Source organism: Globicephala melas, chromosome 9, assembly GCF_963455315.2.
Source record: "Globicephala melas chromosome 9, mGloMel1.2, whole genome shotgun sequence".
In the NCBI taxonomy this organism is placed as follows: Eukaryota; Metazoa; Chordata; class Mammalia; order Artiodactyla; family Delphinidae; genus Globicephala; species Globicephala melas.
Window position 1 is genome coordinate 85,446,284 of NC_083322.1, and position 23,769 is coordinate 85,470,052.

General features: G+C 39.8%; 1 protein-coding gene across 1 annotated transcript in view; it reads right to left on the reverse strand.

The window, feature by feature from the left end:
- FBXL13 (F-box and leucine rich repeat protein 13) overlaps positions 1-23,769 on the reverse strand; it is a 185,484-nt gene that overhangs the window by 121,905 nt on the left and 39,810 nt on the right. The window contains 1 exon segment of the mRNA XM_030834313.2: positions 1,057-1,152. Coding sequence (XP_030690173.2) covers positions 1,057-1,152 — 96 coding nt within the window.

Here is a 23,769-nt window from a genome sequence, read left to right on the forward strand (position 1 = left end):
AGTAGAGCAGTATAGCCAAGAATGGGATGGTGTTCTGATGAGATGTAAAGATTCTGAGTTGACTTATGGAGCCTAGATTCCCTGTACCTTGTCAACTCCTCTTAGTTTCTTTGTCAAAGTTTCTGCAGAATGGCCCTGACCACCTATTCATAGATCAGTCTGAGCACATGATATCATTTGTCCTCCAATCAATAGCAATTAAGGAGGGGTGGTGAAGCTAGCTATTTACTGGACTTAGGCAACAAGGAAAATGTTACTACTCCAACATTTGTTGATGGCATAAATGGTCACAGTTGTTAAGATTAAAGCAATCATCCAAGAGAAAGAAAAGAAAGGTCATCAGGGATAACACATGCTTATTTTCTGTTGTTGGCTAAGACCTACCACCCAATGTCTCTTTGGAATGAAAAATATAAGTTTGTTCTAGTTTATGAGAATAGTATAAAAATAGTGCAATGACAAGAACAATACAGAGGCATGAGCCTAGGAGTCCGCATTAGAAAATTCCTGAGTGTGTGTGTGTACATGTGCATGCAAATACACTAAGAATTATCAAACAAGCTTTGCGTACATGTATATTTTAGCCCTATTTCATGCTCAGTAATTTTTTTTCCTTTACTCCATATTTTGTGCTGCTTTGTTGTATTTTTTGAACCAACAATAATAGCTAATATTTACTGAGTGCTGCCTACATGCCAGGCTCTACAGTAAGCACCTTGCTTGCATTTTCTCAATATATCTCTGGAGCTCCTTGAGTAAGGCAATGTTAAGCCTAACTCAGATATAATGGAGCTTTGTTTCAATCCAAAAATAATATTCAATTTATTTCTACTAGTTAAATTAGAAAATACTCATATTGAATCTCTTCAAATAACATTTTTTTATCTTGTCCTTCAGGCTTGTGCCTGGACAAAAGAGAAACAAATGCACCTACTTTTTGTGGCCCCATGTTGTGGAGCAGGGAAGAAGGTATTCCCCATTACAGGTGGCTTTATAGCGGTCTATTCTCCTTTGAGAACTAGAATAAAGACATAGCTTCAGGTCGTGTCTACTTACACCATTCCACAATGAGCTCATTTGTGTCATCGACAACCAGGAGCGATTAACTTGACCACATATTACCACATCTCTTAAACTGAGGTAGGAGAAAATCTAAACACAAAGAAAAACATTCATGATTTTGAAAAAATATGTGAATTTTGATCTAACTCTTCAATTTACCATTTTGTGTGAGTGTGTGTGTGTGTGTGTGTGTGTGTGTGTGTGTTTTAATGGTAATGTAATCCGTATATTGTGGTAGCAGGGGTTTATGTGCTTGAATTTTATCTGAAGGTAGGAATTTTATCTAGAGTTCTAGAACTTATCTGATGCTGCCTTTGATATAATGTGATCAAATTGATAGTTGCAGAAGGATGGTGAGGAAGATAGGTAGATTTATTTTATTTTCTGAATTAAAGTGGTATTCTGCTAGAAAGTGAATAATTTTCCAAATAATAGCTGGTACTACATAGAAGGCATTCAATAATTATTTTCTGAACTGGATTCTTTTTAAAGTTATAGGATTCCTGGGAAAGATCAATAAACCCACTTTGGCTTCTATTTCTAGAAAAAGGGTAGACTAGAAAATCTGGAAATCCTCTTGATACAAAACATCAGTAAATGCTAAAACAAACATTTTTAAAAATATTTCCTTTTTAAATTTTTTAAAATTTCAGCTTTATTGAGGTATATTGACATAAAATTATAAGATATTTAAAGTGTACATCATAGTGAGTTGATTTATGTATACATTGTAAAAGGATTCCCCCATCTAGTTAAATTAAACATACCAACATCTCACATACTTATCTTTATTTATTTTTATGAGAACATTTAAGTTCTACTCTGTTAGCAATTATACAACACAGTGTTATCAACCATAGTCATTATTTAGATGACTTTAGATTACTTTTAATCTAAAGTGTATTAGATTATTTATCTCCATGTATTACTTAGATTCTCAGACCTTATTCATCTTATAGCTGAAAGTTGATATCCTTTTTCCAAACTCCCTATTTCCCCTACCCCATAACCCCTAATAATCAGTTTTCTACTCTCTAAAACAAACATTTGTTTTTTAAAAATAATTGAGTTTTCAAGAAAGTAAGGAAAATATCCAGGGCCCCAGTCTTTGTAAACCCAGACACACAATAAGATATCCACGCCATAGTTGCTTGGGATGGGAGAACAGTGGAGGTGGTTGCTGCTTTTCATAACAAATAGGTTCAGATTTTACTGGCCATGCAGGGACAGAAAAAGTTACCAGGCTTATACAAAGCTGGAGGTCATAACTGAGTCAGAGGGAGAAGGAGAAGGAGACAGAGAAAGGGAGAGAGACAGAGAAATCCAGGATTATAAAAAAGAGATGTAAAAACAAAATAAAAAACTGCTATTGACAAGAGAAAAACTGAAGTACCTAGCCTGGGATGAAAAAAATTTCCCAAAGAATTTGTAACCAAAGACCACTTATTGTGTGCATTGGAATTTGAATTTTATTATGTGTGGGATCTAACTTGAATTTATTACCTTTGTAATTGTATTTGATACATTAACATGAGAAGAGTTTCCAACTTGGTAGTAACTATGGGGCATTTGGCAGAAATAAATACCCTCTCTCTAAAGAAACACACCCTCAAACCTGGCCTTGTAGAATTCGTACAGATTAAGCCACAACAAAATGAGCTCTCAATAAAAATTACAAAACACAGGAAGGGAAAAAAGTCCAACAAGAGTGAACAACAGTAAAACAATAACTTCATGAATAAAATTGTCAGTAATCATGAAAACATTAAGGTGATGAAGACAAAAAAATTCTTGAGAAAAGCTGTTGAAAAAGGACTGGGCAGATTTATAAAGAAACCAAATAAAATTCATGGCAATTAAAAACATAATGATTGAAACTAAAAACTCAACAGATGAGTTAAATAGCAGAAGAAACCCAGCTAATACAAGGAATAGCAAACTGGATTATGTATAATGAAATTACACAGGATAAAGCACAGAGAGATAAAGAGATGGAAAATATAAAGGAGGTTAAGAGACACATTATATAACATAAAAAGGTCCAATATTCTATATATCTTTATAGAGTTTCCAGAAGGAAGGAACAGAGCAAATGGAATCAAAGCAAAACTCAAAAATAGGGCTTCCCTGGTGGCACAGTGGTTGAGAGTCCACCTGCCAATGCAGGGGACACGGGTTCGTGCCCTGGTCCAGGAAGATCCCACATGCCGCGGAGCGGCTGGGCCCGTGAGCCATGGCCGCTGAGCCTGCGCGTCCAGAGCCTGTGCTCCGCAACAGGAGAGGCCACAACAGTGAGAGGCCTGCGTACCACAAAAAAAAAAAAAAAAACATATTACAGACAAAAATGCTTTAGAACTGATGAAAAGCAACAATTCTCAGATTTAAGAAGCACAAGAAATCCCAAACAGGATAATCAAGATACCATGGGTTTGTAGTGAAACTGCAAAAGGCCATAAGCAAAGGAAAACCTTAAATGCAACTGGAGACAGATTACCTACAAAAGAATGTCACTTAGCAGTCGCAGAAAGCATAGTCAGCAGAAAATACTTACCAATCTCAGATACCACATGCAAGTAAATTACAACTCAAGGATGAGTATTAAGTAAAGACACTCTACAACAAAGACTGAGAGAGTTTGCCTCCAATACACCCATCACAAAACAACTTCTAAAGGACATTGAAATCAGAGGAACGGAGTGAGATGAAATAGTAATGATGGGCAAAGAAATTTAATAAGCATAAGGGTAAACCCAGCAACCTTATAAAAACATATAAGGATGATGACACGTGGGAGTACAAAAAACAAGGGACAAAACTGCTAGAATATATTCATACTCTAAGACTGGAGAAAGTAATCAGAGTTAAAATGTTCTAAATTCCATTAATGAGTCAGGAAGAAAGTATAGCTATTAATTTACTTTATGCTTTATTAAGGTAAATGCACATGTCAAAAATATTTAAGAGAAGCCACTGAAATAATGGAAATAGAATGGATATCTTCTAACACATGAAAATGGGGACAAGGCGGTAGCTTTTAAAATTCAATAAATAAAGGCAGGAAAGGACAAAACAAGTACATAAAAGAGAATAAATAGTATAAAATAAGATGAGAAAAATGAATCTAAGTATATCTAGCAATAATAAATTTAACAAAATTCACTGCTTGGAAGACAAAGATTATCCCTAATAATGCTTTTGCTTTAAAGTTTTCCCCTCTGATATCAATATAGCTATCAAATTTCCTTTCAGTTGTGTTCATCTTGTTCAGTATTGTATTTTAGGTAGATTTTAAAAATTTGTCTGATAAAGAGGGTCACTACATTATAATTAAAGAAAACAATACAAATAATTTACTAAAGATATATAACAATTCTAAATGAAAGTATCCAGTAGTAGAGCTGCAAAGATACAAAGGAGAAATTGACAAATCCACAATCATCACCACAACCATCACCTCAGTGCTCCTGAGGAAAAAGCTCTAGCCTCTGGAGACAGAAATCTATATGATAAAAAGGTAATGTTTTGTCTTCACTTCCTCTATAAACATTTTACTTTCCACATACTATGGAGATTAGATCTGTAGCTTTCTGTCTAGTTAATTTCTCTGATCTAAAAGGATAATAAAACTTCTCTTGTCTCCCCAAGAAGGTCAAATGTGTATAATCTGGCCTAGTTCCTTCCCTAGGTCAAGTTCCCAAGATGTCAGGAACATCCCTAATAATTTACATTCAAGGAGATATGTGTCGCAGGACCTGGGAGACATCTATAGATCATAAAAACTAGAGACACTGGTGCTTATCTGGCCCTTGGAGAGATGTATTTACAAGGAGTCCTACCTCCCTCTTTTACTTATAAGGACCCTTGTGATTACATTGGATCCACCCAGATAAACAAGGATAATCTCACCATCTCAAGATCTTTAACTTGAGTCTGCAAAGACTCTTGCCATGTATTCACAGGTTCTGAGGATTGGGGTGGGGGTGGGGGGCAGGTAGCACAGGGGACTATTATTCTGCCTATCAAACTATGTAAGGAAATGATAAACACTAAATTTAAGAGAGCAGTTAATTTTTTTTTAAGATCTTTATTGGAGTATAATTGCTTTACAATGTTGTGTTCATTTCTGCTGTATCACAGAGTGAGTCAGCTATACATATACATATATCCCCATATCTCCTCCCTCTTGCATCTTCCTCCCACCCCCCCATCCCACCACTCTAGGTGGTCACAAAGCACTGAGCTGACCTCCCTGTGCTATGTGGCTGCTTCCCACTAGCTATTTTACATTTGGTAGTGTATATATGTCCATGCCACTCTCTCACTTCATCCCAGCTTACCCTTCCCCCTCCCTGTGTCCTCAAGTCCATTCTCTACATCTGTGTCTTTATTCCTGTCCTGCCCCTATGTTCTCCAGAACCTTTTTTTTTTTTTTTTTTAGATTCCATATATATGTGTTAGCATGCAGTATTTGTTTTTCTCTTTCTGACTTACTCTGTATGACAGACTCTAGGTCCATCCACCTCACTACAAATAACTCAATTTCATTTCTTTTTATGGCTGAGTAATATTCCATTGTATATATGTGCCACATCTTTATGCATTCTTCTGTCGATGGACACTTAGGTTGCTTCCATGTCCTGGTTATTGTAGATAGAGCTGCAATGAACATTGTGGTACATGACTCTTTTTGAATTATGATCTTCTCAGGGTATATGCCCAGTAGTGGGATTGCTAGGTCATATGGTAGTTCTATTTTTAGCTTTTTAAGGAACCTCCATACTCTTCTCCATAGTGGCTGTATCAATTTACATTCCCACCAACAGTGCAAGAGAGTTCCCTTTTCCCCACACCCTCTCCAGCATTTATTGTTGGTAGGTTTTTTGATGATGGCCATTCTGACCATTGTGAGGTGATACCTCATTGTAGTTTCGATTTGCATTTCTCTAATGATTAGTGATGTTGAGCATCCTTTCATGTGTTTGTTGGCAGTCTGTATATCTTCTTTGGAGAAATGTCTATTTACATCTTCTGCCCATTTTGGGATTGGGTTGTTTGTTTTTCTGATATGGAGCTGCATGAGCTGCTGCTGCTTGTATATTTTGGAGATTAATCCTTTGTCAGTTGCTTCATTTGCAAATATTTTCTCCCATTCTGAGGGTTGCCTTTTCGTCTTGTTTATAGTTTCCCTTGCTTTGCAAAAGCTTTTAAGTTTCATTAGGTCCCATTTGTTTATTTTTGTTTCCATTGCTCTAGGAGGTGGGTCAAGAAGGATCATGGTGTGATTTATGTCATAGAGTGTTTTTCCTATGTTTTCCTCTAAGAGTTTTATAGTGTCTGGCCTTACATTTAGGTCTTTAATCCATTTTGAGTTTATTTTTGTGTATGGTGTGTAAGAGAGCAGTTACTTCTGAGGGAGGGGGAAAAATGCAGTTAGAGCGGCTTTAATTGTATTTGTTAAGTTTTATTTCTTAAACTGAGTAGTGATTACACAGGTGTTCATTATATTATATTTCTTTGCATGCCTAAAATATTTTATTTTAAAAACCTCACTTTTGAATAAAGTACCCAGGAATAAATTTAAGGAGGTGGAAGACTAGTACACTGAAATTTCTTTCTTTACTGAAAGAAATTAAAGAAGACCTAAATAAATGGAAAAATATCCCAAGTTAATAGATTGGAAGACATAATAACAATAAAAGAAATTTAATCAGACTTTGAAATCTGCCCATGAATAAACACCAAAAACAAACAAACCCACAGGCTCAAAGAGTTTACAAGACTATTCTATCAAATATCCAAGGAATAGGTAATACTAACACGAATAGTATTAAGATGTCAATACTATCGAAAGTGATCTACAAATTCAGTATAATCCCTATCAAAATGCCAGTGGTCCTTTTTTTTCCCCAGAAACACAGAAAAGCCAATCCTCAAATTCATATGGAACTGCAAGGGGCCCCAAGTAGCTAAAACAATTTTGGAAAAGAAAATCAAATTTAAAGGAGACACACTTCCCAATTTTGAAACTTATTACAAAGCTACAGTAACCAAAACTGCATGGTACTGGCATAAGGATAGGTAAATATACTGTTGTAGTAGAATTAAGAGTATAAAAATAAACCAGGGCTTCCCTGGTGGCGCAGTGGTTGAGAGTCTGCCTGCCGATGCAGAGGACACAGGTTCATGCCCCGGTCTGGGAAGATCCCAATGCCGCAGAGCGGCTGGGCCCATAAGCCATGGCCGCTGAGCCTGCGCGTCTGGAGCCTGTGCTTCGCAACGGGAGAGGCCACAACAGTGAGAGCCCCGTGTACCGCAAAAAAAAATAAATAAATAAACCAATACATCTATGGTCAATTGATTTTTGCAAGGATGCCAAGAACATTCAGTGTGGCAGGAACAGTCTCTTCAATAAACAGTGCTGGGACAACTGGATATCAAAATGCAGAAGAATAAATTTTGGACCTCCTACCTCACATCATACACAAGATTTACTCAAAATGGATCAATAACCTAAATATAAGGCTAAAATCTATAAAACTCTTAGAAGAGAAAATAGGGGTAAATCTCCATGACCTTGGGCTTGGCAATGGACTTTTAGATATGACAACAAAAGCGTGAGCAATAAAGGAAAAAATAAGTTAGGATTCATCAAAGTTTAAAACTTCTGTGCATCAAATGACTTTATCAGAAAGTAAAAACTCTACCTTTTGTCTGTATGTGCTGCAAAGGGGAAAATGTGCCACAAATTGTCAGTCATTGAAATGGCCTAGAAGTACTGGAAAGGTATTATGGTCAATCAGATGGCCTGAAAAGTGTACCTGTACAGTTTTGCACATATACTATACTTGAGGAAGTATTATAATAGACAGGGTTTATGCTCAGGGGTAAAAGCAACCTAGAAAAGAGAAGTAGCAGCACAGAATAGCAGTAAAAGTGTAGGGCCAAATTTCTGAGACTCTAAGCAATGTGAGAACAAGTGACTTGTGTAAGAGTTGGGTAAGAACAACTTGGTGTAAGAGGGGGCCAGAAAGCAAAGCCCTAAGGGTAGCAAACTGTAATAGAACTAATGAAGACATAAAGTCACTGAAGAGAGCACCTCTGAGTCTCCTCAACACACAAGGAAATGGACATGCCACTGCTCAGGGTGGATTGAGCCTTTATTCCAGAGTCACTGCTACTCCTTGGAAGGTTACTGTCTTAGTTTCCCAAGGCTGCTGTAACAGATTATCACAAACTGTGTGGCTTAAAACAACAGGAAAGGGTACAAGTCTGAAATGACAGTGTTGGCAGGGCCATGCTCCCTCTGAAGGCTCTAGAGGTGGCTCCCTCCTTGCCTCTTACTAGCTTCTGCTGTTTGCTGGCATTCCTTGGCATTCCTTGGCTCATAGCTACATCACTCCAATCTTTTTCAAGTGGCCTTCTTCCCTCCTGTGTGTTTCTGTGTATCTGAATCTCCCTCTCCTTTCTTTTATGAAGAAACCAGTCATTAGATTTAAGACCCACCCTAATCCAGTGTGATGTTATCTTAGCTAATTACATCTATTTTCAAACAATTTTGGAGCGATTTTGAATTTTGAAGCAATACTACTCATTTCAATTACCTAACTTCCCTGAGTCCATTTCCACATCTGCAAAATGAGGGTCTTTGATGAGCAAATCTCCCAAAGCCTCTTTCATACTGAAAATTTTATGATTACTGTTGTGATTCATGGCCAGATAGTTAAAACTAGACTTCTAATTGTATTGCCATTGTGTAATCTTTAATGTTAAGTTTAAAAGGTTGATTTTTCCCATATCATGTAATTAAATTACTTTTAAATGAGAAATCTAACAGAATATTATTTATAACCAAAAGAAAGTCCATTTCTAACTGGATTGTACCCATCATCCAGGTGCAAATTCTTGCATAAATGGAGAAAGACTTTTATATGAAAGGCATTCCTGCATTCTTGTCTACCTAGTAGAAAAGCAAGGGGCTAATAGAAAAAGACCATATAATGCCATTTCCGATATATGTGGTATTAATTTATTCACTAGTTCATTTAACACTTATTGTTAAGCACCTGCTCTATGACAATCATACCTCACTAATTCTATAGAACATTACCCAGAAATATTTAAGAGGCAGGTTTTCCACATCTCAGTGTGGAATAAATTTTTGTAAAGAATTTAAGTGCAATTACCATAAACTTACACTTTCTCCTAGGGAGTCATGCCATTGTTGTGCAATATATATTGAGAGTTCTAAAACATTCATATGCGTTTATACTTGGAAAAATGGAAAATAACTCCACAAGGAACAGGGGCTGTTGCCAACATGGAAACCTGGGAAGAACATCAGGGCAGGTAAGTGTGGATTTCTAATTCAATTCCATAGAAAATTACTGTGTGGTTATTCTATGCACGGGATTCTAACAACAACAGCAAAAAAAACTGACAAGATATGACAGAGAATAAAAAGCAAAGTTTTAAGAAAACTTAATACCATGAAACGATATATAAGTATCAAGTGTGAGGCTATTCAGTCTTCCTATTTAATATGTATCAGTCAGTACCCACTATGTGCCAGGTGGAGTGGGATCTTTAGGAGAAGAAAGAACATCTAGTGGTCGTGAAAACATAGTGAGGCGAGCTAGAGAAATGAAAGCCCATATCACAAGGGAACTGGAGGGATGTAACAAAGAAGACAAAATAGGAGAGAAGAACCTTGCACCCCTAGTAGGGGGAGAACAAAAGAAAAAGAATTCACAAGTTCAAGGAAGCCTGCTCTGCCCCTAAGCAGTCACAACAGGTGCTGGTGGTATATGATCCCAGCTAAGGAATACGGCAGCAGCTGGAAGAAAAGTCTACCTTTCACATTTAATGCCCACTCCTCACTCCTCCTGACTCATGTGGTAATGAATGACACTTGCAAGAGACCAGGAATGGTTCCTGGGATGGGGAGACTATGAAATGCTGACAGTAAGCTGAAGCACCAGGTGTACAACAGATATTTTCATTTTGACCTCAAATGATAGAACTAGGATCCCTGGGAGGAAATCAATAGCTGACAGATTTCAGCTTTATGTAAGGAAAGTCCTCTAGGCTAGTCCCTTCTAGCACAAAGACTCTATGAGTTTAGGGTTTTGTAATTCTCTGCTCTCCCAAGCAAGCAAGTTCCAAAAGAAAAGAATGTATAATGGTCATGGTGAGAATTAAATATATTCTCTAACCCTCTGTGGTGTTCGATTGGTATTGGAACACATATCAGCACATGTGTTCAACATAAGAGCAGGGAGAAGGATCAAGGAAGAGCTAAAATGAAGTGGGCTGACTAGGAAGGATGTCTGCTCACTGACTATGATAGAACATTGAGTGTGTTACCGAGGAGTTACTGACTTGGGGTAGAGGAGCCTGTTGGAAGAGATGAACTTTAAGTTCCTCCTAGACGAAGATTCTGTTATTCTAAGATTTTGTAATTCCTTGCTTTCCAAAACAAGCCAGCTCTTTAAAAAAAAGAACTTCATGAGAATTAAATCTATTCTCTAGTAATACCAGCACTCCCTACTTATTTGTTAGATTGCCTGGATAGTAATGCATTTCATGTGGGAGTTCTTGCTGTGAGCACAGTGGAAACCAAACAAAAATAAGTCCAGACACCATTGGCCCTGGAGGGGGAAGATGTTACAGTATAAATCTTCTAAATCAGACACAATTTATACATCACAGAATTATGCGACAGTGTGCACCATCAAATAACTGTAGCAAAGCCTCCTGAGCAACTGTATAGCACTCGGTTTACAAAATGTTACGTGCATGCTGGCCAAATCATTCTGCAAGGCCTATATATTCACGTTGCTTGGTAAAGCTGAAGAGGGATTCCCTTCAGGTCAAGATATCTGTATTTCTCGAGGTTTATAAAAGAGAAAAAGTAGAAATGAGAAAAACATGCCTGTGAAAGGCTGGTTTCCACTAAGCTAAGTCAGGTACCACTCACTGGTACCTCTATCCAGTGACTGAGTAGGTGAGTCTGTTAGTTCTAAACCAAGAGACCATACCTCAAAGCTGGAGAAATGGAAAAGATCCTTTCTCTTGGTGGAAATAAGATATAATAAAAATTAAAGGTTCAGTTTTGGTCCATTACACATAATGTGTCAAAGCCTATATCACAACCTTCAGGCAGGCCTGGTCCTCTGCCCAGGAATAAAAGAACGATGGAGGGATGTGAAAACCCGAACCCTTCCTCTTTCTAAACCTATTAGGTGGGACTAACACAGTAGGCATCTGAGTGGAATGTGAGTAATAGCCACTCCCAGAGGAGGGCATCCACTTAGGAGGGCTACCCAGTGCAGATGTTTGAGCTTCAGTGGGGGAGGCGGGCATCCAAGTGAGGCAGAGGTGAGGGGTGAGGGCATGGTGTCAGAGGTGGGGCACCAACAGCATGAGGAAGCTGGCCTGGCACAAGGCTTAGAGCCCAAGAGCACAGGAAAGTGATCTAGTCAAGCAATGGGGACCCCAGGAGAGATAAGGCAGGTGGTCACCCTGGGGGGCGTGGAGGGGAGATGGCGCTTGGTGGTGTGAGAAGTACATCGATTCTTTTTTTTTTTTTTTTTTTTTCTGTGGTATGCGGGCCTCTCACTGTTGGGCCTCTCCCTTAGCGGAGCACAGGCTCCGGACGCGCAGGCTCAGCGGCCATGGCTCACGGGCCCAGCCGCTCCGCGGCATGTGGGATCTTCCCGGACCAGGGCACGAACCCACGTCCCCTGCATTGGCAGGCGGACTCTCAACCACTGCGCCGCCAGGGAAGCCCGCACATCGATTCTTGAGATGAGGGACTAGCCTGTGTGGAATGTCAGAACCAGAGGAGTGTAAGGAGGGTGGTACTTGCACAGGAAAGGTGGCCGTGACGGTAGGAGATTGGTACATATGGGGAAGAGGTGGATAGATCAAGTAAGTTAAAAGGCTAGGAAATTGGGAGCCGGGTTTCTCCCTCTAGGAGAAGGTAGTTATGAGTGTGGAAAGGAAGAAAACTAGAATGAACCCTGTGGTGTTACACTGGAAGTGGGTATTGGTGGAAAATCGTGGTTTTCGATTATATACAACTAGATAAATAGGGGAGGCTAGGAGCAGGAAAATCATCCCCTGAAGCTCATGAAGAGTGGACTCTTGAACCAAATCAAGGTTCTGTTAACAAGAAGGAGGGGAGGGATTGACTATTAAGCAGCAAACATCTTGCCAGTCCACCACCCAACAGATCGTCAAAGTAGGGAGCAAACACCCTTGGCTTCAGGACGCTTTCACCACCTCTTTGATTTCCTGGGTCTTACTCACTAACCTATAGTATTTCTAGGTTATTGCTAGACCAGGGGTCAGCAAACATTTTCTAAAAAGGGTCAAAAAGTAAATATTTTGACTTTGTGGGCCAAGAGGAAATGTCCTCAACTCACTGAGCAACAAATCACCAAAAGATGAATGGTCTTTTTTTATTTTACATCTGAAAATGTAAAAACTATTTTTAGTTAGAAATTCATACAAAAATAGGTGGTGGTGGGCACAGTCTGCCACCCTTGCTGTAGACCATCCCCATCCTCAGCACTCCCAAGATGGGGCCCAGCTTGGTGGCTCTTCTGGGACTTAACCTAAAAGAGCTATGGCAAGATCCCTTGGGGCAAGCCAAATTCTTAACCCTATTTGTTTCTTGTCACCCCTGTCCTGAGGGCAACCTGTGTCCTGAAACACTCATTTCATCAGAACAAATAGAGCCAAATTTGGGGGCAAGAAATGAAAAATCCCCAAAGATCTTTTTTGGCAGCACTGCTTTGCCTCAGAAGGGCCAGTTTTCACAATTCCCAGAGATTAAAAATAGAGTTCTGTTAGAATGTGAATATATTTAAACATTCACTAGTAATCGAGGTCATCATTAGGCATAAGTGCTTTTAAATGTCAGAGTAAACCTCTTGGGTCCCTTCGACCATTGACTGTCTACCAGTGGGATTGTTTAGTATTGGTTTAGTCATGTTTAGTATTGGTAGGCTCATTCACAAACATTATAGTTCACATCAGCTTTATCCCCATTATACAAATCAGGAAACTGAAGATCAAAGAGATTAAATTACATGCTATAGATTACACAATGTCTCAGTCAGCTCAGGCTACTATAACAAAATACCGTAGACTGAGTGGCTTGAACAACAGACATTTCTCACAGTTCTGGAGGCTGGGAAGTCCAATATCAAAGTACTGGCAGATTTGGTTCTTGGTAAGTGCTTTTTTCCTGGCTTGTAGACAACTGCCTTCTTGTTGTGTCCTCACATGGTAAAGAAAGGAAGCTCTGGTGTCTCTTCGTCTTCTTGTAAGGGCAGCAGTCGCATTATGGGGGATCTACCCTCATGACCTCTTCTAAACCTAATTATCTCCCCAAGATCCTACTTCCTAACCATCTCATTGGGAGTTAATACTTCAACGTATGAATTTGGTAGGGGCACAACCATTCAGTCCATAACACACAGTTATCCAGAGCTCAGATTCATACTTCGATTTTCTACATTTAGGATTCATTTCCCTACACAATTTCCACTGAAACTTTACCCCATTCTAGAATGATATATTGTTCTCACCTGACTGCCACCTGCCTAGACTAGAATGAGTCATAAAACACCTTTCAGCATAAATTTTAATCCTCACCATATAACCTCTATTTTTGAATATTTTCCAAAGCCTCATAATTATTAGACATTTTCCAATCATAAACTACTTGACAGTATGAAAAGACTTTCATCATTTTGCTGACAAATTCTCCTAAGAGATATTTGTGTCAAAATTCTGCAAACACCCATTTACTTGAAGAAAAATTTTGTTCGAAAGTAAACCTCAATTGTTTAATGAAGTCATTCTCCTCATCCAAAATCAAAATGGAACTTTGCCAGTACGAGGTCAAGAGTTTTCTGTTCCCTGTTTAAACTAACCATTCCTTTTTGCACAACATCTAATGTCAAAAAATATAACAACACTTTCCCTTCCAAACAGAGGAAAATTTAACCATATCTCATTAGAAATAGAACTCCCAAGAGTAGAACACTTAACAGTTAATCTGCTTCCATGGCTAAATTGCATGTTCTATTTAAACTTAATCTTTAAAAAATTTAAATATTATTTCAATTCCTGGACCACTCGTAGCAACTATCTTGTTCTGCTTACCCAAAGTAGGACATTCTAGAGAAGTTATTTTTGTTTTTAATGCAGTATTTCTGATGTATAAAATGGTAGATATTCTAAAAACTTAACTGTGAGCTTCTTCTCATGTATATAGAATCTTAAGGGAAAATAATAAATTAATGTGAGTTTTTCACTCTGTACCTTTCTTCTATTTCTCCCTAACTTAAACTTATTCTCAAAGGAGACATATGCTCTCTAGAAGACAGTATCCTAAAAAACATTCTACTATGATTCCCAAATGCCATTAAAAGTCAAAACATTGTTTTGGATATAAGTTCCATATGGGTCTGAACTACGGTTTGGTGGTTATAGCCTGACATTCAAGAGTTAGATCCCAGGGACATATAGACCAATATTTCCACAAGTGTTACTTAAAATATTAAAAAATATTTGGTAGGAAAAAATAATTATGTGACCAAATAAGTTTGGGAACTTCAGATCAAAGCAAAGTAAAATATTATGAAACATTTAAGCATCTAGAGGAAGAAAGAAATTAATAATAAGCACATATCCATTGCTTGTTCTGGTCCCTTAGCTCTGTATACAGACCCTCAGTGTCTGCCTGACCACCTGTCCCTCATCACCTGCCTGTTGCCATGGTCACCACATGTTGACAGCTGCCATACCCCGATCCCTGTGTTCTACGCACCTGCAGGACTCTCACCAGATGGGAATTCTTTCATGCTCACTACCTGGCCTGGCTGTGGCTGTTTGGCCAAATCCTCTGAAGACCATTCTCTATCACAATCAGCTATGGAACAGTCTTCCCCTCACTCCACCCAGAACTAGCACCACCCTGGTGGTCGTGATCCTGGTTAAGTGTCCCACCAGCATATAAACCACGCCCACTTTCCATACAATACAGGGTCTTGTAGGAAGGGGGAAAATATGGATAGAAAACTGATTTTAAAAACACAAAAAAGCGGGCTTCCCTGGTGGCGCAGTGGTTGAGAGTCCGCCTGCCGATCCAGGGGACACGGGTTCGTGCCCCGGTCCAGGAAGATCCCACATGCCGCAGAGCGGCTGCGCCCGTGAGCCATGGCCGCTGAGCCTGCGTGTCCGGAGCCTGTGCTCTGCAACGGGAATGGCCACAACGGTGAGAGGCCTGCGTACCACAAAAAAAAAAAAACACAAAAAAAGCAAAGCCAGAGAGACATCTTAACAGCTCAGGGCAGCAGCATGAGCCCCAGAAAGGAAGAGTAGACAGGATTTTTGTTCAACATTTTTTCACCATTGATAAGACTGTAAGCATCATGTTTATAAAAGCAGTGAATTCCACAGGCTGTACGACATAGCTAACTCACTGAATATTGGAATTAGAACCAAAATCAACAAGATGAACTTGAATAGGAATAACAGGAACTGCTGTGTTTAGGTTGAGAATAGCAGTGACATAAGGTAAAACTGCTGGCCAGCAGTTCGGATAAAAAAGACCTCAGCATTTTTGTTCAACACAAGTTCAAGGATAGGCATTATGATGTAGTAGATGAAAAAACAAGACTTAGATTCAAACATACCCTATCTCAATTCCTGATTTCACCACTTAGGGAAAGAATGGGAGCTTATGGCAGACATCTGTGCTGCATTCCCATGCCAACCCTCCTAAGAGGTGACAGACCCCCTAATGGGAGCCCTCTGAAGCAACTGACCACTAAAAAGCCTGCCTTGAATGCCATGGTAAAAATCCCTGTGCCCAAGCTTGGTTCAGAAACTGTGGAGCCTCCTGCCTTCAAGGGACTGAATCAACTTAGGAAGCACAGGTGTGGTGGCCAGCACTGGACTTAGTGGGCTCAAGTCCAGTGCTCTTCTTGGGTTCTTGGGCTCTAAGAGACCTCTAAGACTCTTGCACAACCAAGGAGCAGGGGCCAAGGGGGATTAGGATTACATGTCATGATTGAGATTGACTTTACTGGCTGCCAAATGGGTGGAGACATGTAGCAGACGGACCTGACATAGGGGAATAAATAAATATGACATTTATTTTCATCCAAATATTAGGGAGTATAACTCACACTCTACAAAGTTTAAAGTACTTGTTCAGTCAGACAGACTCAGACCAATCCCAACCATACCACTGCGATTTAACCTACTTTCCAAGCATCATTTCATTTTTTTGCAAAAAAGAAAAAATAATGCCAAATTCACAAAGCTTTTAGGAGAATTACATGAGATAACTTGTGGTAAAAACCCTAACATAGTTCTTAGTGTGGTATGGTTGCATTTTATACAAATATGAATTCTGTGGTTTTAAAATAGTGCAATAAAAATGAGACCCATTCTATGGCAAAATTTGAAAAAAATGTGAATCCCATTTTATATTTTTATTCTTACGTGGAAAAACATCTTGAATGGGTATCATTTGCTAATCACTAATTGGATGTGGAGAATAAAAATAAAAGGGGAAGTTTAGGATGACCCTCACAGTTAAGATTTGGGTGACAAGTGATGATGCTGTTTACCAAGAAAGGCCAGGAATATGGAGGGGTGGGGAGAAGTCCCCCAACGGCAGTAGGGAGGTGATGTTTTTAAGTTAGACAAGCTAGGGGGAGATTCTGTGGAACATTCAGATAGAGGTGCTCAGCAGGTATTGCTGATAGTGGCCTGGGTCTCAGAAGAGAAAGCTGGCTGGAGATTTATAGATTTGAAAGTCAGGAGTAAACAGCATATAACCTAAAGCATGTCTTTGAAATCACCCAGAGATTGAGGATGGAATGAGAAGATCAAAGAAGCAGTGATGTAGCCTTTACAAATACTATCATATAAGAAGTGAATAGGAACACATTATCTCTAGAGGAATCTTAAAATGAATGTTCAGAGAGGTGGACAGAAAACCAGGAGGGAGTGTTGTCACTGAGGCTGAGTTTAAAGAGAGATTTTTCTTCAATAATTTTTTAATTGAGGTATAGTTGATTTATAATATTCTGTTAATTTCTGCTGTACAGAAAAATGATTCACTTATATATACATTTTTAATATTCATTTCCATTATGGTTTATCATAGGATATTGAATATAGTTCTCTGTCCTATACAATAAGACCATGTTGTTTATCCATTCTATACATAAAAGCTTACATTTGCTAACCCCAACCTCCCACTCCATCCCTCCCACACCCTCCTGCCCCTTGGCAACCACAAGTCTGTTCTCTTTGTCCATGATTCTGTTTCTGTTTCATAGATAGGTTCATTTGTATCATTTAGATTCCACATATAACTGATATCATATGGTGTTTGTCTTTCTCTTTCTGACTCACTTTACTTAGTTGACAATCCCTAGTTGCATCCATGTTTCTGTAAATGGCATTATTTCATTCCTTTTTATGGCTGAGTAGTATTCCACTATATATATATGTACCACATCTTCTTTATCCGTTCATCTGTCGATGGACATTTAGGTTGTTTCCATGTCCTGGCTATTGTGAATAGTGCTGCTATGAACATAGGGGTGCATGTATCTGTTTGAATTACAGTTTTGTCTGCATATATGCCTAGGAGGGACTGCTGGATCATATGGTAATTCTGTTTTTAGTTTTCTGGGGAACCTCCATACTGTTCTCCATAGTGGCTGCACCATCTTACATTCCCACCAACAGTGTAGAAGGGTTCTCTTTTCTCCACACCCTCTCCAGCATTTGTTATTTGTAGACTTTTTTTTTTTTTTTTTGCGGTACGCAGGCCCCTCACCTGCGGTACGCAGGCCCCTCACCGCCACCATGGAGCACAGGCTCCGGACGCACAGGCCCAGCGGCCATGGCTCACGGGACCAGCCACTCCGTGGCACGTGGGATCCTCCCGGTCCGGGGCACGAACCCGTGTCCCCTGCATCGGTAGGCGGACTCTCAACCACTGCGCCACCAGGGAAGCCCTGTAGTTTTGATTTGCATTTACAGAGAGGTTTAATGCTAAAGAAGTTGTCATCCATGTCAGGTCACAGAAAGGTCAATAAAGTCATAACATTTTCATCAGCTGTTGAAGGTCAGTGGAGAGTCTAGCTAGCACAACTTCAGTGGAAAAGTGGGAGCAAAGATGGGCTTCAGGAATGTCCATTTTAAGGGAGGTGATACTTGCACTGGATGCTGCCCTGATCAAATCACACTTGGAATATTTCTTCTAACTTTGGCACTGTTGAGTGTGAAGTACTGATTGGAGGAGACAGCCATTGCATAGGAGAAGAGAAGCAGGCAGGCATCAAGATTAGGTAGTGAAAGAGAAAAATAAATGTCATGTATTAAGGTTTATATGTGGAACCTAGAAAAATGGTACAGATGAACTGGTTTGCAGGGCAGATATAGAGACACAAATGTAGACAACAAACGTATGGACAGCAGGGGGAACGTGGCGGGGAGTTAGTTGGTGGTGGTGTGATGAATTGGAAGATTGGGATTGACATGCATACACTAATATGTATAAAATAGATAACCAGTAAGAACCTGCTGTATAAAAAATAAATAAAATTAAATTTTTAAAAAATTAGGTAGTGAAAATAGAAGATAAATTAGAAGGCTCAGGAAAAACCAAACTGATAAGCCATGTTATATGGAAATTAGAAAGACAAAACGAAGGGGCAGAGGCAGGAATATGGAGTGATTTATATTTTTTAACCACAGAAGGAACAGCAGCCAGGAACACAGTGTGGATCAGACCCCATGGGGCTGAGGATCTCAGCATGGTGCACTCTCCACACCCTATCACTCTGGCAAAGGATGCCTTCATGATGCAAACAGCATTATGAGGAAATCCTCAAGCTCTGAATAAAACCATAACTGGTCAGAGCCTTAAATGACCTGGGTATCTCTATCTGGGAGACAGAGCTTTCCATATAAAAGGATTAACTTGAACCTGGGTGCACAAGACCCACCCTGGGTGCTGCTACTCCCACTGATTCTCATCTGACTCAGTGTTGAGTAGTAAGTCACATGAGTCTAGTGTCGTTTTCTCTCACACTGCTACTTGAAGGGAAACCTCAGGACCAGGATAAGGAGGGAGCTGAGTATAAAAGTACAGAGCGATCCAGGCCACCGATTACCTGGAGAGCTCCCCTGTATTTAGAAATTTGGGCCCATTCAGGGTGGGGAGAAAACATGGTCCATACCACTCTATGAGGGACCTACAAATAGAGAATTCTCAGAAAATGGCAACCAAGATAGTAGCAGGAGTGGAGGGGGGAAGAGTTGAGACTAGAAACTGTGAGAGAAGAATAAACAGTTGACTGAACGGGGAATTTGTAACCACATAAGTACTAGAAAATAAAATCATAGCTATGTTTTATAATTGACAAATTTGTTCTTATTCCTTGTGGATGCAGCAGAAAGAACTAGGGACAAAGGGTGCTTGGGAAGCTGCTTTCTCTGCTTTGATATGAGAAACAACTTGCTAATTACATACCTACTCCTCCCCGAAAGGGAACAGAATGCACCCCAAAGTCAACAGCCTCTCAAGCACAGAAAGCGTTAGACCAGAGGCTGGATACACATTACTATTCCTGGAGATGCTTCATTTTCTTGGCCTCATATCCCCATCCGAAAGCACTTCAGTAACACTCCAGGGCTCTGTCTCCACCCCTCCCATCTCCCCAGGAGAAGAGGAGGGATGTTACCTGACTGGCGAATTTTGGAGAAATAATCAGGCCTACAATTCAGCTCCCGGTCCACTCTGCCCTGACTCAAAAGCAAATACATGCATCCTGGCTGCCCTCAGCAGCCTGAGGGAGGGGTGCAGTAGTCCAGGCTGTGCAGTGACTGAGGGTAAGTCTGTCTGATCCAGGTGTAAAGTACTAGCAAGTCACCTTGGTCAATCAATGTCTTAAGCCATGGTTTCCTACCATCTATATCTATATCAGATAATATTTAGCTCTCCAGCAGTCTACTTCCCAACTGTTTCCAAACTCAGACAAGGAAGAGGGTATTATTATATTGTCCCCTAAGACTCTAACAGTATCTCTGAGGAATACCGTCCTGGGGGAAATGTTAGACCATATAACTCAGAAGTTGTTCTAAATGTAGGATTCTGTGACTTAATGACTTCTCAGATACTTCTAGGATCTTCTAACTTAGTGTCCAGTTGACATTTCAAATTCAATGAATCTAAAATTAAATTTCTCTTCCCCCCACACCAGTTCACTCTCCCAACTTTGCAGCACATCAAAAGTACAACTGGCCTCATATTCATTGAGATTTAAAAGGTTAAAGTTCCCAAATGGTAGGGAAGTTGAAAACATCCCTATCATGATTGCAAATCCATACTGACATAGCCAAGTGGTGTTTGAAAATCTGTGATCGCCAAGATCTAGTGAGAGTATGGAGAAAAGAGAAGGGGCCAAGGTCAATATCCACAGGTGCTGTGAGGAAGCTGGGGGAGAGGGAAGAGCGAGAAACCTAACATGAGGACCAAGAAATAATTCCCAGAGAAAACGACTAGGACGTGTCATGCCATAGAACCACCCCCCTCCAAAAAAAGAGCATTTCAAAAAAGAAGCATAATCAAATGCTACTCAAAGAACAGGGAAGAAGTGAGCATAAGCTATTGGATTTGATGATTAAGAAATTCCTGGGAATGAGACCAAGTTTGTGGCGGTGGGGCTGAAAGGGGAAAAATCATTTCCCATTCATTTATTCAACCAGCATTTATTGAGCATCTAGGGGTTATGAATTCAAAGCATGTAAGCCACTGTCCCTGTCCTCAAGGCACTTACAGTCCAAGAGGAAAACAGAAAATAGACAGTTATAACAGACAGTAAGAAATGCTTCAGGGGCTCTGGGAACACATAAGAAGAGTAACTAATCAAGACTAAGGGAGAGGACAGAAGATCAAAGGTAGCCTTTCTGGAAAAGATGACATCTGAGCTGTGCCTAGACAGGAGTGAGCCAGTCAAAGAGAAGGGGACCCTATACAGAAAGGGCATAATGGCTGGAGAGAATGTCTTATACTTGAGTAGTAGACTAGGTAACTCAGTATAGCTAGAGCCAAAGATTCCTGTGGAGAAATGGTGGAGAATGAAGCTGAAAGGTAATTAGGGGGACAGAAAGAGCTTTGTGGGCAATGTTAGAGCCGATGGGGAGTCAAGGAGAGATTTTAAGTGGGAAAGTAACATGAATAAATGTGACTTTAGAAAGACATCTCTGGTGGGCAAATGAAGAATGAGTTGGAAGGTCAAGGTCAAAAATAGATGCTGGAAGACCCAACTAAGGGTTGGGTCTTTATATATAGATATAGATATCTAGATATATCTAGATATATAGATATATAGATAGATATAGATATATAGATATATCACATTTTCTTTTATCCATTCATCTGTCGATGGATAGTCAGGTTGTTTCCATGTCTTGGCTAATTGTAAATGATGCTGCAGTGAACAGGGGGCATCTTTTTGAGTTAGTGTTTTTGTTCCCTTCAGATAAATACCCAGAAGTGGAATTGCTGAATCATATGGTAGTCCTGTTTTTAATTTTTTGAGGAACTTCGATGTTTTTCATAGTGGCTGCAACAATTTACATCCCCACCTTTGCTTTTGTTGTTCCTTTTAGTAAAGGTGTTCATTTTTACCCTGACATATTTTCTTCTTAGCATTTAATTCTATATGACATGTCCTTGTGTATGTTTCCTTGTTTGCTATCTGATTCTTCACCCTAAAATATAAGTCCCTTGAGAGCAAGGTATTTGTCTAATCCACCACTATTTCCCCAATACCTAAAACAAAGCCTTGTACATTGTAGGCATTCAACATAGTTATTAAATAAATAAAATAAAATCTTTATGGAGCACCTGCTTGTGCCAACCTCTTAGGTGCTGAGGATAAAGAAATGTAAAAAATCAATAAACAGAAACTTCAATTAAATAGATTTGGGAGACCAGAAAGGAGAACTCTTACACCTGCAAGGATAGCAGAGCCCAACAGGAAGAACTCTTCTTTCCATGGCAAAGACTCAGGCAGTGAGAAGCCATGGGATCTTTGTTTACTTAGCCCTCCCAACTTCCTTTTCCTTCTTATAAAAGCACTCTCCTTCCCTTGCCATTGGGGGACTTGCGCATGACTCATAATGGTTACAGACCTCCAACTGCAATTCTCTTCTGCTCCTGAATAAACACATCTTTGCTGGAGAATTGCCTGATAGTATATTTGTTTTAGGTCAACAGAAGTAATCAAAACAGATGTAATTCCAAAACCCCAAAAGCATACAATTTACTGGGAGAGACAGACAGAAAAAACAAGAACACTGGGCTTCCCTGGTGGCGCAGCTGTTGAGAGTCCACCTGCCAATGCAGGGGACACGGGTTCGTGCCCCGGTCCGGGAAGATCCCACATGCCGTGGAGCGGCTAGGCCCATGAGCCATGGCCGCTGAGCCTGTGCTCCGCAACGGGAGAGGCCACGGCAGTGAGAGGCCCATGTACCGCAAAAAAAAAAAAACCAAAAAAACAAGAACACTATTAAAAAATAATAGTTATGTACAATGAGAAGTGCTATGAAGGAAAAGAACAGGCCTTAGAGCAAAGATTGATTTTAGATTGAGTAATCAGGAGAGGTCTTTCCAATGGGGAACATTCTGAGACGTAAACAGAGACCTAGTCAAACTAACAGCAGATGGAGAAGAGTTCCCTATGGGATATGAGCACGGGCAAAGCCCTCTGTAGGATTTTCTGCATTCACTTCTTACATTTTCCTCTACTGGGATGCTTGTTTTCATCCAAGAGTCATAGGTGTTTAAAGCTGGAAGTGATCCTAAAAGCTATCTAGCCCACCCTCATTTTACAGAAGAAACTCCGAATACATATGTACTTTTTGCTGGGAATTTTCAAAGTCTTTAAACTGAGGGTAAGAGAACGTAGATGCCCTGTGGGAGGTCAGCAAGCTGACAGAGCCAGCAGGGCTACGTGTAGAATCCAGTCTTCCTGACTTTCTCTTCAGTGGCTTCCTGTCATTCAGCCATCTAAATTCAATATATTAAAAATAGTAACTTCTACTGAGAAATTACGTGTGCTAGGCATTGTTCTAAGCACTTTGTGTGTATTAACTCATTTAATCCTCACAATAGCAAGTGCAGGAGATATTATTATTATCCTTTCATTACAAATGAGACAGCTTAGAAACAAAAAATTAAGCAAGATGCCCAAGGTCATGCAGCTAGTGACGGAATCAGCTATCCAGACTCCAGAGCACACTCTCAGTTTCCATGTAGCTGCCTCTTTCTGTGCTGTAGTTTTTCATCTCACAAATGATGTATCATTTTGCAAGGGTGGTTCCTGCTAAAATTAATGTAGCATCTTCTACAATTTAAAAGTCATGAAAACTTTATTTCAAAATCATTTGTAAACTTCTTAATTTAGGTAGCGTTACTGATCAGGGCTGAAGTGATGAAAGCCAGGTCTATGGGCACAGCAATCTTATACCCAAAATAAACTGATCCTAAAGCAATTTTTAGATGTTGAGCTTAATCTGCTTTTTCACCCACCCCACAGATTGAGCCAACACACACACAGTTCTTTGATGGAGCCGTGTGGTTTTGGAAGCTCCCTT